General features: G+C 46.1%; 1 protein-coding gene across 1 annotated transcript in view; it reads right to left on the reverse strand.

The window, feature by feature from the left end:
• ARMC2 (armadillo repeat containing 2) overlaps positions 1–12,602 on the reverse strand; it is a 52,623-nt gene extending 40,021 nt beyond the window's left edge. Inside the window, exons 1-6 of the mRNA XM_054174138.1 lie at positions 12,385–12,602; positions 11,028–11,100; positions 9,873–10,038; positions 7,862–8,069; positions 6,329–6,382; positions 1,842–1,912 (exon numbers count right to left, since the gene is read on the reverse strand). Of these exons, the coding sequence (XP_054030113.1) occupies positions 1,842–1,912; positions 6,329–6,382; positions 7,862–8,069; positions 9,873–10,038; positions 11,028–11,100; positions 12,385–12,602 (790 nt within the window). The remainder of the gene's footprint in view (positions 1–1,841; positions 1,913–6,328; positions 6,383–7,861; positions 8,070–9,872; positions 10,039–11,027; positions 11,101–12,384) is intronic.
• Positions 12,603–17,702: the final 5,100 nt, after the last annotated feature.

Below are 17,702 nucleotides of genomic sequence, written 5' to 3' on the forward strand. Positions count from 1 at the left end.
CTAACTGTGTTTAAAACGCTACACAAACTGTCCTCAACATTCTGCTGGAGTGAATCACACTTCAAACACACTCAAGCAAAAGAACTCAGCAAGTTCAAGTTCTCAGTGTTTCATAGGTCTCAACCACAGCTCTGCATTCTGGTCAAAGAAAAAAAAACTAATCACTAATCAGTCTCCATTTATTGGTTGCTGTTTTTAGCATGTAAATACAAGAGCCTTAGCAACACTGAGCTCTCACAAGCTGTGTACTGCCTGACTTACCACGTGGAGCCTTCTCACAGAATACTGAGTGGCTGGGAATAGATCAATATTAAAACCACTCTTCCTCCTCACTAGGAAAATGTGAAAGCATAAACACAAATCATATCAGAAATAAGCTGTAAATGAACACTCCCCCCCTAAGGACTGCACTACAGAGAAGAAATGATTGGGAATTCCTACTGCTACCCCACTGTTTGCTCTTGGATTAAAGATGAAGTATGCTCAAAGTAAGGAAGCTACAGAATGGGTGAAGGCGTGGATCTAAGGTGGAGGAAGCTACAGAATGGGTGAAGGAGTGGATCTAAGGTGGAGGCAGCTACAGAATGGGTGAAGGAGTGGATCTAAGGTGGAGGAAGCTACAGAAAGGGTGAAGGAGTGGATCTAAGGTGGAGGAAGCTACAGAAAGGGTGAAGGAGTGGATCTAAGGTGGAGGCAGCTACAGAAAGGGTGAAGGAGTGGATCTAAGGTGGAGGCAGCTACAGAATGGGTGAAGGAGTGGATCTAAGGTGGAGGAAGCTACAGAAAGGGTGAAGGAGTGGATCTAAGGTGGAGGAAGCTACAGAATGGGTGAAGCAGTGGATCTAAGGTGGAGGAAGCTACAGCAAGGGTGAAGCAGTGGATCTAAGGTGGAGGAAGCTACAGAATGGGTGAAGGAGTGGATCTAAGGTGGAGGCAGCTACAGAAAGGGTGAAGGAGTGGATCTAAGGTGGAGGAAACTACAGAAAGGGTGAAGCAGTGGATCTAAGAAGGAACAATCCTAGTAACACACTATTTTTTTTAATAGCACATACAAATTAAACCAGAGAAAACACAGCCCCACAGAATTCTAACTCCCATGACATGCCAAAATATTTCCTTCCTCCTCTGAAGGAAAACACAAGCAGAGCCTATTACAGCCTTCACCAGAAGGATCCAGAACAATGCAGCTCCTCAGTTCCAGACAAATAGCAATAAAGCATAAAAATGGCAGAGCAGAAACTTCAGGTTTCTACACCAGACTCTTTAAGCATGCACTTGCCACGCATGAAGCATGCCAGCTATGAGGAAATATCAATCAAAATCTGTTAGGTTAAAATGAAGAAAATGCATCCCTACAGGGCAATCCAGAATCTGTTCTCTTCAGCACAAAGCACAGCTTGGCATAAATTCCCTAGTTTCTGTGCAACTCTGCCTGTTTACAACAAGTGATGGGCAAACAAGGTGTTAATGGATTGGCAAATTCCTAAGCCTACATATGGGGAAAGTGAGAGAGAATATCAACAGATTTTTTTAGAGTGTGGATGTCTTGAATATTGTCTCTCAACAGTAAAAAACCCAAACCACAATAAATAAAAATCCATACATCTAGAATAAAGAAAAAGTGAATAAACAAAGAGATCTTTGATCACAACAGTTTGATTGTTTGAGTGCTTTTATGGGGCACTTGGTGCCATGGCTTGGTTGATCAGATGGTGTTGGGTGATAGGCTGGACTGGATGATCTCAAAGGTCTTTTCCAACCTGGTTAATTCTATTCTATTTCCTATTCTATTCTTTTCCCTGTTTTTGACTGGAGACTGCAAGAAATGCCTTCCAAAGTACCTGTTTCTGGTCCCTTGCAGCCTGTACTCCTTGGCCACGATGAGTTTGTGCCAGGCTTTGTCCCTGGGTCACTGCAAGACACAGCACAGACGAACACAGATCAGGACTCAGCGTTCAACACGCACTCAGAACTAGAGCTGCACATTAATGCCTACCTGGAAGCGCCTGGAAGTTGCTTTAGTAAGTCAGTAGGTCATCTGGCGGTTGGAAAGGACAGCGCGGGTTAGCGAAAGCCGCTGCAGAAATACCGCCAGGCCCCACAAGAGGGCAGCATCATGGAACGCAAAAAGCCTTTCCACTCGCACGCTGAAACTGAGAGCTGAACCCAGCCGCGCTCCGAGAGAGCCAACTCTTACTCCCTCGTCATCGAGCTTAAGCGCAGCTAGCCTCAAACTGTAACTTCGTCTGGTCACAAGGACAGTGGGGTTTGGTTTATATTTTTTTTCTGAAAGAGTGAACACCTTGAAAAGATGTGAGGAGAAGAATGTCCAAAGACCCAAACACCGGAAAGGCACGAGAATAACAACTTCACTCACTTCATGCTAACCAAGCTATATTCAGACATCACTGCCTTCAGAAGCCTATGTAAGCACGACGGTGCCTGCCTATATGAACGTGGATGTCTGAGCTGGGTGTCCACCAAAAAAGAATTCTGTAACCATACCCTGTCTGTGCCTCTTCCCCTACAATGCATATCCATAGGATGAATCCAGGAAACCTCAAAGATAGTCATAGATTCATAGAATGGTTTGGGTTAAAAGGGATCTTAAAGGTCACCTCATCCCAAATCCCCCTGCCATGGGCAGGGACACCTCCTGCCAGCCCAAGTTGCTCAAGCCCTCATCCAGCCTGGCCTTGAGCACCTCCAAGGAGGAGGCATCCACAACCTCCCTGGGCAACCTGTTCCAGCATCTCACCACCCTCACTGTATGGAATTTCTTCCTAATATCCAATCTAAATCTGCCCTCCTCAAGCTTAAAGCTGTTCCCTCATGTCTCATCACTACAAGCTACGATGAAAAGTCCCTCCCCAGATTTCTTGTAGGCTCCTTCAGGTACTGGAAGTCTGCTGTAAGCTCTCCCTAGAGCCTTCTCTTCTCCAGGCTGAAGAGCCCCAACTCTTGCAGCCCACAAGTTGTGTCAGGACCAGAAGCAACCAAATAGAACAGACTCTGAAGCAAAGGATGTGGAATGCTAATCAGATAGAAACACCACATGTGACATGAAGAGTAAGGCCACATCAAAGTCTGAACTGCATTAAGATAAAGGCTTGGTTGGAAGATGATTTGTACACCAGTACCAACCAGTTTAGAGACCTAGGTGAGCAGGAAAGCAGATTGTTGTACTGCTGATGTTCACACAGCTATCTGCACTTTTGGGAAACATCCTCCCAAGTTCAACAGCTTCCCTGGAACTCTCTTTATTCCCAGAAAAAGAATGCACTGGCCAGCACATAAATTGCTTCTCTTTAGGGAATATGCACAGCTGATGTATTTAGTGAGAGACTATAAAATCCCTTTACCCATCCTTACCACACTGCCAACTCCATTTCAGCTACAGAAACTTTTGCCTTTTTTTTTTTGGTTATCTTTTCATTTTCATCCAGGGCTGAAACTTAAGCAGCAATAGCTTGTTAAGAACTAGGCAGTTAAAATGTAATCAGCCTACTCTGAAAAATAAGTTACCTACTATTGAAGGGAACTGGCTTGTCAAGAGAGTGGTTGCCTTGGAAACAAAGTCAATTGGCAGAAATCTGATCATCTGATAAGGGACTCATCAAGAAATCAACTGACAGAGGCTCTGATGATTTAGAGAGGGGGGAAAATCTGGCGACTGGATCACCTCTATCCTTCTCAAGGAAGGGAGATCATAGTAGCCTCTCTGCTTTCTTGAGTGTACACAGACTATGAGGACTTCCCAAAGTCAGGTGAGTCAGCACTGCAGTACTGTGTTCAGTAGTCTTCCCTGGAGAAGGAATGCATAATCAAGTGAAAGCTGCATTTATTCACAAACTCTGCATGTTTAGCTGTTTACTTGCTTGTCCTTGCCATGAGAATGGTAAACCTGCAAACTCTCTCCCCCTTCAGTGGCATTCCAGGGAAAAACCACATTTCTAAGAGCTGCATCCCAGAGGCAGAGGCTTGGGCTAGCTCTCTCCAAAGAAGCTGCACACAACAGCAAGGTCTGATCCACAAATGTGTAAAATCTCAGTACAGGAACAGTGCTTCTTCCTCATACTGCAGAATCACAGAATCAACCAAGTTGGAAAACACCTCAGAGATCATCAAGTCCAACCTGTTACCTAATACCTAACACCTCCTGACAACTAAACCATGGCTCCAAGTGCCACATCCAAGCCTTTTTTGAACACCTCCACAGATGGGGACTCCACCACCTCCCTGGGCAGCACGTTCCAGTGGCCAATTACCCTGTGAGTTGTCCTTACAACTTTGGAAGGCAAAACTAGAAGATGTGTAAGTAGGAGAAAACCAGAGGAGCACAGTAACTGAGATAGAATAGGAGTTTTTTTGAGGTGCAGGAATAACAGGGGATGGAAAACAAAAGATAAGGGCAGTGGGCATAGTATCTGCCAGTGCCAAGATCTCACTTGGCTATGCTCCTCCAGAGACTGTGAGCCTTTTCTCTTGCACCCATGTAAACTGAATCTGTGGACTCTCACTTGAAGTAGAGATAAGAGCTGGGACTATCCCATGGAAACCACAAAGGCCACTCAGATGGAGGCAGTGCATAGCAACAAGGGAGCAAAAACCCTGACTGGGACTATAACTATAATTGATACCAAGGAGAGGAGAAAGGAGCAGTAGTAGAATGGCACATCATTTGCAAAAACACATTGACAAATAGGCCAACCACTCTCTGACTCATCCTAAAGATGAGCAAATAACAATCCCTCTCTAAGCACAATCATGGGCATAGTCCATTACTTATGACAGCTCCAGTGACAAAAAGAATGTAGCCCTGTATTTATACAGGCTGTTGATGAAGAGCTTCATGCACATGGTAAATAGCATGGCTAAGAAGAGTAGTAGAGGTTGATGAAAAACTTCTATATCCTTTTTTTTATCCTTCACAGCCTGTGCATTTTCTGCCTCACCCTGAAAATATTAGCAATATCTATTTGTGGCAGGTTAATCTTTAAGCAAGCAGACAACAGACAGCCTAATTCTAACCACAAACACCAGCCTAAATATATTGGAGTCTGAAAACCACATCATCATCATCATCTTCTTCCCATCTTGACTCTTCCATAAGCATTCTTATTCTAAGCAAAAAAAATCAAGACTAAATCCATCATTACTCTGGTCTTACCTAGACTGAATTGGTCTTTCTTTCCACCTTTCATGGCACTCTCTCCCATCCTAGAACTACCATGAAGATGGTGGTAAGGACTCTCAGGGTCTAGATCTCCCAGATTTCCACTAAAGTGGAAATTCCCAATTTTCCATCAGTATTCCCTAACCTTACAGAAAGGGAGGCACCCTCCTGGAAGGGCAGGTGTCAGCCTTTCTTTGGGAAACACTGTAGAAAGCTCTGCCTGAGAAAGCTTCCCCACCACTGGATTGCTTCTTAAATGAATGGTATCAATACCCACTGGAACTGAGAGAAAGATTAGTTAGGAGTGGATTCATTTCCTGTGTCCATGTCTGTATGAGAGCTCCAGAAGTAGTGAAAAACAAATATATCTACACAGACACAATAAGAAAAGACAAACCCTGAAAGAAGTCTGGAGACTCTGCAGCAGTATCAGCTAAACCACACCACAAACTGAAACCTACACCATGGCATTCGCTTCAAAGATTCATCCAGAGCAAACCAGAATGGTTGTTCCCTGTGGGGGGAAAAAGATATCTCTCTCTTCTGTAGGAATCCTTGTCTCTGAGGAGAACAGGAATTAATATTGTGGGCACAAAATAGCTGAAGCAGACAGAAGGGACTTCCAGTATTCACTTGTCCCTTTTATCATTTTCTATTGAAGCATTCCAACACTCTGAGAAGGCCAAGGAAGAGAAGCCAGTCTTATCATAGAATTGTTAGGGTTGGAAGGGACCTCAAGAATCATCCAGTTCCAACCCCCCCTGCCATGGGCAGGGACACCTCACACTAGAGCAGGCTGCTCAGAGCCACATCCAGCCTGGCCTTAAAAACCTCCAGGATGAGGCTTCCACCACCTCCCTGGGCAACCTGTTCCAAGGATTCTGTCAAACAGGCATTTACTAAGGGCAGCAACGGTGATAGAAACCAGGGCATAAGATACCTTCTGTACAGCATCTTCTAATCCTTTGGTAGCTATTTATAGAAACCACTTATTAAAAGTCTAGAGCAGGCCACATGGGCATCAACTGTTTGCCACCAAGCTCCCCCTCATTGAGGGCACCTATGTTCCTAAGGAGTCCTGGAATGACATCGAAGCTTTCAGAATATTGAGACATTGGAAGAGGAGAATAAAAATAATTCATCTTTTCTCACCAGGGAAACTGTTGCTCTTCATCAGCAAATCTGCCATCCCTGTTGACACTCCTGCTGAAATATATGAATGCAGAAAACATCTCAGAAGTTTCATTTCTGTAGCAATCACAATAGATGGCAAGGCACAACGGCTGGCAGAAGATGTAAACAAAGCTCAGCTTCCCGATGACTGCCTGTCAGAAAGTGCTCCTTGCTTTCCTGAGGCAGCATGCCAGTCAACTCAAATCTGTTCAATTAATACACCTGCTCCAGTCTCACTAGGTGGTGATTTGAGAGAGACAATTGCCAACAAAATGGCAAATAAGTCCTTTCTCCAAAAGGTCAACTTCTCTTTTTGCTCCCAGTGTCTTTCACAAAGCAGCAGTGATTTCATTAGCACTGTTCACTCTTTTCAGCAGTCCTTGGGACAACAAACCAACCTAAGATGGAAAATGAGCAAGTCTCTTACTGGAATAGAATGCTTCCCCTCTGTTCTCTTTGAAGTCAGTGTAATAGCATTAATGGCAGGAGTCTGCCACGCTGCTTTGGCATGCTCTACAGCGTCACCATTAACACAGACACAGCTTCATTAGAAGAGTTCTTTTGGTGCCTGTCTAGGAACTGTGTGGCAAGGGGAATAAGGAGTCTCATGCCCCTTCTTTACTATTTCTGTCATCTTTCTGCTCAATTCTTGCAAGGATCTTCAATCACTGGGATAAAGAACTGAGGCAGGCACAAGTGCTTCACGTAGTGAATGACAGGAGTCCAGCTAATAAATGTTTGCACATTTCTTTAAGCCTTCATCCTATTCTTCCTGAACACAATGTGCTTTAAATAGAAAGGATCTTTTTACCTTATGTAAGGTGCCTCAAGTATTTATGACATAGGGGATGCAACCTAATCAAAGCAATCATCTAGTGCCTGAAAATATGTTCTGTTGAGCAAGAATGGCAAAACTCTCAGTGCAGTGACCCCTCCATGGGACTGGAATCTTTTATGTACAGCTCCTATCAAGACCAAACTCAACAAACTCTATTGAAGGACAGGTTGGTGCTAACTTTCAACTGCCTTGTCAGATGAAGAATGACATCTCTGAACTCAGAAAAGGACACAGATCAAGGCCTGCCTGACTCATCAGTAGTATCATCTGTGAATGCTGAACCAATATTTTTATTGGCACAAGTATTAGCAATGAGTTAGAATGCCTGAGAGCAGCTGAGATTACCTACAGCCATTCCATCAGACAACAGCACAAATTGCTTGGGCTGGTAATAGATGAGGGAATCTTTGTCCTTTACCAAAGACCTTTCATATTAAGCAGTTTCTTACCGACAATTCTTGGGCAGGTGAGTCTTCTGAGAGTAAAAACTTCCTAAGAACATAAGTGTAAATATGTTTTTCCCCCCCTTAATAGTTTTAATGCTTTAAAACAGTGAAGATTATGCATTATCTTCAAATTCCATCCATGTTAAGCATTTTGATCCCTACACAACTTAATGACTAGGAAGGTGGTTGTGTGGAAGGCACACAGGATCATACTCAAGCAATACCAACCTTTCTCCTCTCAGCTGAAATGAACCTTTTCCTGCTGTCCCTTTCAGAAAGTCCTCCCTCTCTGATCTGCTGATATGCTCATTACAAATTAATTGTCTGCTTTCATCATGGAATGCTGTGGATGACCTTTGCTCTGCTAAGCAGTTCTTATGACTTCTGCAGAGATTACTCATCGCAGCTGGCTCTTCAGATTCCAGCTTCTCTTGATCTGAAATAGCCAAAAATAAGACATTTTGTACAAGTGTTCTGACCCAGTGCACCCAACAAAGCTCCAAATTAATTAGTCTGTCATATTGCATTATCAACATTTGCTTGTATCATCAAAAAATTGCTTGCACCAATTGAAAAGGTGAGGAAGCTTAAGACTACTCAGAGCAAAGTAAAGTTCTTACCAACATCATGTCTTAGAGTCTTTCAGGTTTGTGTTTTCACATTTTAAATCCTCCACTCAAAAGTGTTTTATTTTTACTTCATTTTTTACCTACAGGTGGACTGTAGCTTGTGAGAGAAGTGATTGTATTTCAGGATCTGAGTATTATGAAGGAATTCAAGCAAAAGGTAGCTGTTAATCTGGTACCTTGCTTTGTAAACATGGGAAGAACCTGCACAAAACACCACCTTACAACATCTGTAGGATCCCCAAAGGGGAGAAGAGGCAAAGCCAGATTAGAATCATAGAATCAAGAAGGTTGGAAAAGAGCTCAAAGATCATCCAGTCCAACCTATCACCCAACACCTCATGACCGACTAAACCATGGCTTCAAGTGCCACGTCCAATCCCTTTTTGAACACCTCCAGGGACGGTGACTCCACCACCTCCCTGGGCAGCCCAAACTTAGGTTCTCAATTTCTCCAATTAGTAAAATCAACCCATTAAAGCTAATGGATCAAACTCTCTATAAGGGTACATGACAGGAATATTTACAGAGTATGTATGTAATAATGAAGTTCAGGAGTTTTGGGGTGCAATTTCTTTTGCAATGAGGTTAGAAGTGGGATAATGCTGTTTAATAATGGACAATTAGTAAAGTGACAATCCCAGACAACCTGAAGAGTTGTCATTACTGCAAGTGAATCTCCATTAAAGACAGAGTTCCAGCTCATTTTCTTATAAGCCAATGTGCAGGAAAACAAAGTGTCAACTCATTTCCCATCTGCAAGAAAATTGCTTTTAAATCCCACGTTTAGCGACCTCTATTAAGTCACCACTAATGAAACTCTCCACAATAAATACAATGTAGTTGGAGGCCTGTCAAGACACATCACTCCTTTTCACTCCTCCTTTTGTGCTCAACAATCCACCAGGGAATCTCCCTAGATGATGTCACCTCATTATCTCTTTAAGCATTCCAGCATTTAGTGTTCGTTTTAGCCACTGAAGAAAACTTCCTGTAAAAATTACATTAGGGGGAAACCCTGGGGGGGAGGAAAGGAAGGAAACCTAGAGGGGGAAACAAAACCAAAAGAAAAGAAGGAAAGGAGGAAGTTCTTCACCATGAGAATGGTGAAGCCCTGGAATGGGTTGTCCAGGGAGGTGGTTGAGGCCCTGTCCCTGGAGGTGTTTAAGCCCAGGCTGGATGAGGCTCTGGCCAGCCTGATCTAGTGTGGGGTGTCCCTGCCCATGGCAGCAGGGTTGGAACTAGATGATCCTTGTGGTCCCTTCCAACCCTCACTGATACTATAAAACCTAGAGAGGAAAACAAAACCAAAAGAAAAGAAGGAAACCTAGAGGGGGAAACAAAAACAAGAAGGAAAGTTGGGGGGGAGAAAAGAAACAGGAAACCTGGGTGGGGGGTGGAAAAGGCATTTGAGTAGCTTTCAACTCACTTCCAGAAGTGAAAGCCAGCATAATTTTTGGAAATCACACCTTCAAAACTGCCTTAATGCCATTGAAATATTGGTTTTAAATGCACTCTGAAAGCACAGCAGGTCCTTTTAATAAACTAATTCATGTAATGATACTGAAACCCATCATGCAGTTGGTCTTGTAGGAAATAGGTCTCACTCTTACTCTGATCAGGAGGGAGCACTTCAGCAGGAAGGAAACTTTGCTGAGTTCTTCTAAACAAGCGTGCCCGAGCCCTGCTGACTTTCCTAACCTCTGCAGCATCAGCAGGAGGCTTGGGAATGGAAATGGGAGAGTCTCCATCTTCTGCAGAGGCAGGTAGCACTGGTTTCTGTCACAGAGATAAAGAAGATGTTGGAATAAAAGCACAGTTCATTTTCACCCCAAAACATCTAGAAAACCAAATGATTTCTGCAAAGGGTTCAGCTCAGGGTAGAATAGGTAAGGCTGACACAGCTTTGCTCATTAAGGAATTTTCCTATCTAGAATCTACTCACAGCATTCCACTCACCAAGCCAGACACCTATAGCACTGTCAGCACTGAAAGAAGCTTCTGAAGATCTCTGGGCAGCCTGTGCCAGGACTTCATCACCCTCACAGGAGTGTTTCCTGATGCTCAGAGGGAACCTCTTGTGTTTCAGTTTGTGTCCATTGCCTCTGATTCTGCCACTAGACAGAGTCTGGCCCCATGCTCTTTGCACCCTCCCCTCAGGTAGGGGTACAGTCAATATAGCCTCCTTATATTGGTAAGATGCCCTCCCTGAGCCTGCTCTTCCTCCAGGCTGAATAGTCCCAGCTCTCTCAGCCTTACTCCAGTCCCTTCATCGCCTTTGTGGCACTTCACTGGGCTCTCTCCAGTTGCTTGTCTCTCTCTTGCACTGGGAAGGCCAGAATTGGACACAGTACCTCAGAAGTTGTGACCTCAGCAGTACTGAGCAGGTGGGGAAGAATCACTTCCCTCAACCTGCTAGAAACACTCCCAGTGCAGCACAGGATATACCATTGGCCACCTTCTCAGCAGCAAGGGCATGCTGCTTAAGACCTTTTCCTATTTTTAACAAGAACCAGAAGATGGATTCCTGTGTATGTCATTTACAACTGTCATGCAATACAGCAATCTTTAAAACACTTTAAGTTATTTTCAAGGGGTTTTTTTTGGGGGGGGAGAGGAGAAAAATGACAAAACTGACTTTGTGAGTTTCAGAGTAAGATGCCAACAAGCTCCCACTTCTCCCCAGCCCATGCAAACCATATCCTTTCCCAACACTACCAATGCACCCATTTTTATCTCAGTGATGCAGAGGTTTCCAGAGTACTCACATGGTCCAATGGGCAAAGACGAACACCAGACAGTGGTCTTGATTCAGCCAAATCAAAACTGGATGCATGAAGACTTGCACAAAGAAATCAAACACAACATGAATAAAGCAGACACTGTGTGTGGTGTTTTGATTGTATGCTTTCTCCCTCTGCCAATGAGTATGGGGAAGAGGAGAAAGAGCAGCAACAGCACTTTTCCAGCACTACTCTTCTTACGTGAATGCTATTTAGCTTTAGTATCTGGGACTCCAACAGCATCAAGGGAGATGAATTACAAGATCACCTGCACACCTGCCATGACAACATTTCTTTTTCATACACATCTACAAGAAATTCTCAAATGTAAGCTTAAATTCATGCATCCAACTGTGGTCAGTGCCCAAGCACAAGATGCAGAACACTGCAGGGCAGAAGTCTGTGCAGGCACGAGCATGCTCCTTCCCATACACAGCCAGGACAAGCATGGATGTCAGCCAGAGGGACCTCATTACCTGGTCACCAACAAACAGCAAGGGCACTCTCAGGCTCTCATTCTCTGCAAGGGCACAAAAGGAGTATTGGATACATTGAGTGCCTCAGGTCATGCTGCCATGAAAACAGCATGGACACCAACATACAGGGCCATTGAACCATGCTTCAGCATCCTCGCTGGCATGCTTGACACCGAATAGGATAAATACAGCTCATATCTCCTCCTTACAGTCATTACAGAAATTAAATACAAGGAGAGCTAAAAAAAAAATAGGATTAGGGAAATGGATTTCAAAAGCCCAATATACTTTTCTTTCCCCACCTCTTTGTCCCAAGAGACAGCTCTCTTGAGCTCTGTGAATTACGACTCGTAATGGAAGTCCACACAGAAACACTTCTGAAGTAGCAGAAGTTTTGTTTAAAAATGAGCATCTCAAACTTCAAGTCCTATAATGAGATATCAAAAAACCCACAACAAACCTGAGAAAGCCCTGGAAATGGAAAGCTCCACCACAGAGTCTGTGTGGAAAGCTCCACCACAGAGTCTGTGTGGAAAGCTCCAAGCTTTCAGAGTTTCTAGGGAAAGCTAAATACTACCCGAATTAAAAGCATACCACTGTCTTAAGGAAAAGGTGAGTTACAGATCATTTTCTTATGCTGTCCTCCACTACTGTAATGATTGCTTCTGGTAGCTCTAACCCATGGGAACCTCCTGGACATGTAGATTAACACCAACAAGGACCATTAGAAGGCGGCACACGATGTGATTAGGAATAGAGATTAACATGGGGTGGTGGTAGGGAAATACACCACCAGAACCATAATTACAGAATCAAAGCTCTGGTTGCTAAAGGATATTACCATAAAAATCTTAAAGCCACAGTACCTGAAAACCGAAGGGGGTCTGTTCTGAGGAGGTCGTGAAGATGTGGATCCAAAAAGCCTCCTTCGGTCCTCCGCAGGTGTAAGTGGTCTCCGAGTTCCTAGCGTCCGTAGAGCGTTTCTGGCTTCACTTACAATCTCAGAACTGCTCTTCTGCCTCGGCACTGATAGCCTGTAGAAAGGTTCTGCCTTTCCTGTGTTTCTATACTCTGAAGCTCGCATTGCTCCGCAGAGTGCTCCACAGACAAACCCTGTGCAACAGATAACAGAAGGCATAGAATACACACTAGTGGTGTCCCCCCGGGATCAGTGCTGGGCCCCATGCTTTTTAATACCTTTATCAATGATCTGGATGAGGGGATTGAGCCCATCATCAGAAAGCTTGCAGATGACACCAAGCTGGGGGCAGGAGTTGATCTGTTAGAGGGTAGGAGAGCTCTGCAGAGGGACCTCGACAGGCTGGGCAGAGTCCAAGGGCATGAGATTGAACACAACTAAGTGCCAGGTTCTACACACTGGCCACAACAACCCCATGCAGTGCTACAGACTGGGGTCAGAGTGGCTGGAGAGCAGCCAGGCAGAAAGCGACCTGGGGGTACTGGTTGACAGTAGGCTGAACATGAGGCAGCAGTGTGCCCAGGTGGCCAAGAAGGCAAATGGTATCCTGGCCTGTATCAGGAACAGTGTGGCCAGCAGGAGCAGGGAGGTCATTCTGCCCTGTGCTCAGCACTGGTTAGGCCACACCTTGAGTCCTGTGTCCGGTTCTGGGCCCCTCAGCTCAGGAAAGATGTTGAGTTGCTGGAACGTGTCCAGAGAAGGGCAACAAAGCTGGGGAGGGGTCTGGAGCACAGCCCTGTGAGGAGAAGCTGAGGGAGCTGGGGTTGCTTAGCCTGGAGAAGAGGAGGCTCAGGGGAGACGACCTTGCTGTCTACAACTCCCTGAAGGGAGGTTGTAGCCAGGCGAGAGTTGGTCTCTTCTCCCAGGCAACCAGCACCAGAACAAGAGGACACAGTCTCAAGCTGCACCAGGGGAGGTTTAGGCTGGATGTTAGGAACAAGTTCTTTATAGAAAGAGAGATTGGCCATTGGAATGTGCTGCCCAGGTTGGTGGTGGAGTCACTGGAGATGTTTAGGAAGAGACTGGATAAGGCGCACTGGGTGCCATGGCTTAATTGATTAGATGGTGTTGGATGATAGGTTGGAGTCGATGATCTCAAAGGTCTCTTCCAACCTGGTTAATTCTATCCTATTCTCATGCTAGTGTTAAACTGCTAACTGTTCCATCATCAGTGGTGTGGTAGTTTAAGGCTATGCCTTTAAAATTTTTTCAGCAGAAAAGTAGTGAAATGTAAACAAACCACTATGGGGTGTGAAAAGGGAAATACAGATACTTTCATCCCACTACGAATGGTTATGCTACCACAACAAAGTTCAAAAGGATACTGTAACAAAATCCTAGGCAGTGGCAAACAAGGCTCATTGATGCTGCACCTCCCGCGCTGATTTCTCAGTTCTGTATGAAAACACTGAAGAGCAGAAAGCATCTGCCCTGAAGGACCTTCAGTTTCTTAGGGGGAGCTAAACTACACCACAATGCTTTCTGGGCCAAATGTGATACCCTCCAACACTACAGAAATTCTGTTTCTTAACAGCTGATCACACATAAAACATCACAGCCAAAACAGGAATTCAATAATATGTTGTCAAGAGACACTTTCTTTCCAGTGAACTTGGGCAATACCCAATGTAAGTCATCAGTCTTACCAAGGGCAGCTTCTTGATAAGTCCAAGCAGTGTTATTATCAGCAACTGAAGCACAGTCACAGCCAAAATGCCTTCAGCTTGATGAAATTCTGAAAGAGAAATAATCGCAATGAAAAAGAAAGGAGAACAAAGTTCGGAGAAGCAGAGCCCGCAGCCGAGCACAGCTCTCGGGGCAGCCATCAGCCGCCACAGCCCCGAGCCACCTTCCAGACGAGCAGCACCTGTAGAGCAAAAGCCAGACCCACCCAAACCGAGCACGGCTCTCAGTGCAGCCTTCAGACACCGTGGCCCTAAAGTACCTTTCAGATGAGCAACACCTGCGGAGCAAAAGCCTGACCCACCCAAACCGAGCACGGCTCTCAGTGCAGCCTTCAGACACCGTGGCCCTAAAGTACCTTTCAGATGAGCAACACCTGCGGAGCAAAAGCCTGACCCACCCAAACCGAGCACGGCTCTCAGTGCAGCCTTCAGACACCATAGCCCCAAGGTACCTTCCAGACGAGCGACACCTGTGGAGCAAAAGCCTAACCCACCCAAACCGAACCCGGCCGCTCCCCGGAGGGCACAGCGGGCAGCAAGCTACCGAAAAACGGACCGGGGGTTCTCTCTCCGGCCACGTCCGCAAAGCCTCCCGCCCCACTCACCGCACAGCCCGGCCCCCGACGGCGACCGTTACGACCGGCAGGGCACCGGCTGCTGGCCACGGCGCTCTACCTGCCCAAAGGCAGCATCGAGCCCTTCTCCGTAGGGATGGAGCGGGAGGGCCTGCCACCGCCGCCAGCGCTCTCTGGTCCCGATTTCTTCCTCCCTTTCCGCTGCAGGCGAGCCCCGTGCCCGACGGAACCGGCGCCCTCTGTTCCTATGGCAACGCTACACAGCATGGCCACCGGGCCCTGCGCGAAGTGCTGCCGCCTGGGCAGTGCCTCGGGGTCAGACGGGACCCTCACTCACCGCCGTCGGAGAGCGCGATGCCGCCGCCGCGGGACCGCTAACGCCTCGCGCGCTCGTGCCAGCGCACCTGCGGCGCTGGGGCCCGGCCGCCCGCAGGCTGCCACAGCGCCGCGCAGCACCGGCCGCGCATGCGCAGCATGGCCGAGGCGGCCACGGCGAGGAGCTCCCGGAGGGCTGGGGGCGCTGGGCATGCTGCGGGCAGTTTGGGGGCGCTGGGGAGTGTTGTGGGGTCACAGCCACTAAGCAGGCTGGCGACCCCGCACCCCGGGGCAGTGAGGGGCCCTGCTGCAGCGCTGGACCCTCGGACGGTGGTTTTCTGGGAAGAGCAACACTCTGTAGCGGTACAGGCTGGGGGCTGACCTGCTGGAGAGCAGCTCTGGGGAAAAGGACCCGGCAGTGCTGGTGGACAAGACTGATCGTGAGCCAGCAATGTGCCCTTGTGGCCAAGAAGGTCGATGGCATCCTGCGGTGCATTAAGAAGAACGTGTTCAGCAGGTCGAGAGAGGTTCTCCTCCAGGTGTACCCTGTGCTAGCAAGGTCTCACCTGAAATACTGTGTCCAGTTCTGGGCCCCTCAGTTCAAGAGGGACAAGAAACAGCTGAGAGTAATCCAGTGACCAATCTCACTAATACTTGCAAATACCTAAAGGGTGTCAGGAGGATGGAGCCTGACTCTTCTCAGTGGTGTCCAACGACAGGGCAAGGGGCAGTGGACACAACTTGGAACACAGGAAGTTCCATGTACACATAAGGAAAAGCTTCACTTTGAGGGTGGCAGAGCACTGGGCCAGGCTGCCCAGAGAGGCTGTGCAATCTCCTTCTCTGGAGATTCCAACCCCACCTGGATGTGTTCTGTTTTACTCTGGATGATCCTGCTCTAGCAGGGGGTTTGGACCTGATTATCTTCAGACATCCAACCCTTACCATTCTGTGATTCTAGTGGAGCACACTTTCTCTGTCCTGTCTGACCCCTCTTTTAGAGCATAATAGCAGGAGACAAAAGCCCAGGTTAGGGCTGATAGAATTTATTCAGTTTGGAAATGCTGGAGGTGACCTGTCACAATGCACTCTCTCTGAGTTCAGGTTTACAAACTGGAAACAGAGACATTTAAAGTTTTCCACAGTAAAACAAAAGCAGGGGATTAGGGCATGGTGTAGCAGTGGCCAGGATCACACCCATCAGGCACCAAGGGTCAGGTCAGACTGCCCATCCTTGCCAGGCCAGAAGCACTACTGCACCCTGTACCTCCTGTACACTCTTGTTGCTGGCCTTGTCTGAACAAGACAGTGCTACTGGCAGCAGTTCTGCTAGCACGAGCTCTTGACATGCAGTGAGTGATCTGCAGAGGACTTCTTCATAGGTCCAGTTATGTTGGGTGTTGTGCAGCTCTTCTGACTAGGCTGCAGAGCATCTTGCTTGACTTATCTTCACCTTACCACTCTCAGTCCCTTCTCTGCAGCACACCCAGCTTCCAGCAGGCCAGCCTCTGTTCACCAGCAACCTCTCTCACTCTTAGATTGATCTGCAACACAAATGTAGCTTTAGATGCAGCTGAGACAGGCACAAGCTTCAGTCTGGTTGCTGATAGTAGAACTTCTCTTTTAAATTCTGGACAAAAGATCATGTCCTGCAGTCACAAGCCAGTTTGCAAATAAAATACTACTGGGAAAGAGAGGGAGAAGTATCACTGATCATTATTAAACATTTTTATTTCTTTGGCTAACACTGGAAGAAAAGATAAAAGCTAGGGAGGGGGTATGAAGGTTGTGAATCTACTTCCTGTGTTTCCTGCAAGAAGAATGTGATGGCTGCCCCAAGTGGGAAAAATGAGGCAGTGTGAACTTTCAGACCCACAGAGAACAGGAAATGACAGAGAATGGGAGCTCAAGTGTGGGGATCATAATCTCCAGGGAAGCTGTGGTTTGCTGGAATGGTATGAAAGTGAAAAGAAATTAAATGTAAGACTGGCTACAGGGTAAAATTGACTGCTAGGATAAAAATAACTTAGGAAACAATATTTTAACCACCAGAGTCAAATGCTTGGAAACCAAAGTGACCACTATACCATTAGCACAACTCTTACACTTCAAATCTTTATAGCTGTAAAGAGGAATGGACATGGAATTAGGGGGGGGAAAGTCCTTATTCTAATATTTTAAGTGTTTTTAAATTCTAGGTAACTTCAGGTATGAAATAGTTCAGATGTGCAAGGACAAGGGTTTGGAAGTTTCATATCCACCAGAATATGAAATTTCATTTCCCCTGAGCTGAAACTGCATTTCCTGCACATGTGAAATTGTGATGCTTGGCCTTGGGTGGTATTCTACTAACAGAGTTCCTCAAGGATATATCTTGAGTCATATTTTTATTCATTACCTTAAAATAGGAAGATGGAGTTTGTTAATGAAATTTGCTGATGACATGGAAGTGGGAGACATCATTAATATGGAAGGGGATGGCAATATGATACAGGAAGACCTGAATAACCTTGAGAACTAGAGTAATAGAAATGGAGTGAAATTTAATAGTGCAGATTGCAAGCTTGTGCCCATGTGAACTCATACAAATTTCCTAAGTTACAAGGTCATCAGTTCAGGAACAGAAATAT

Source organism: Dryobates pubescens, chromosome 28, assembly GCF_014839835.1.
Source record: "Dryobates pubescens isolate bDryPub1 chromosome 28, bDryPub1.pri, whole genome shotgun sequence".
NCBI lineage: Eukaryota > Metazoa > Chordata > Aves > Piciformes > Picidae > Dryobates > Dryobates pubescens.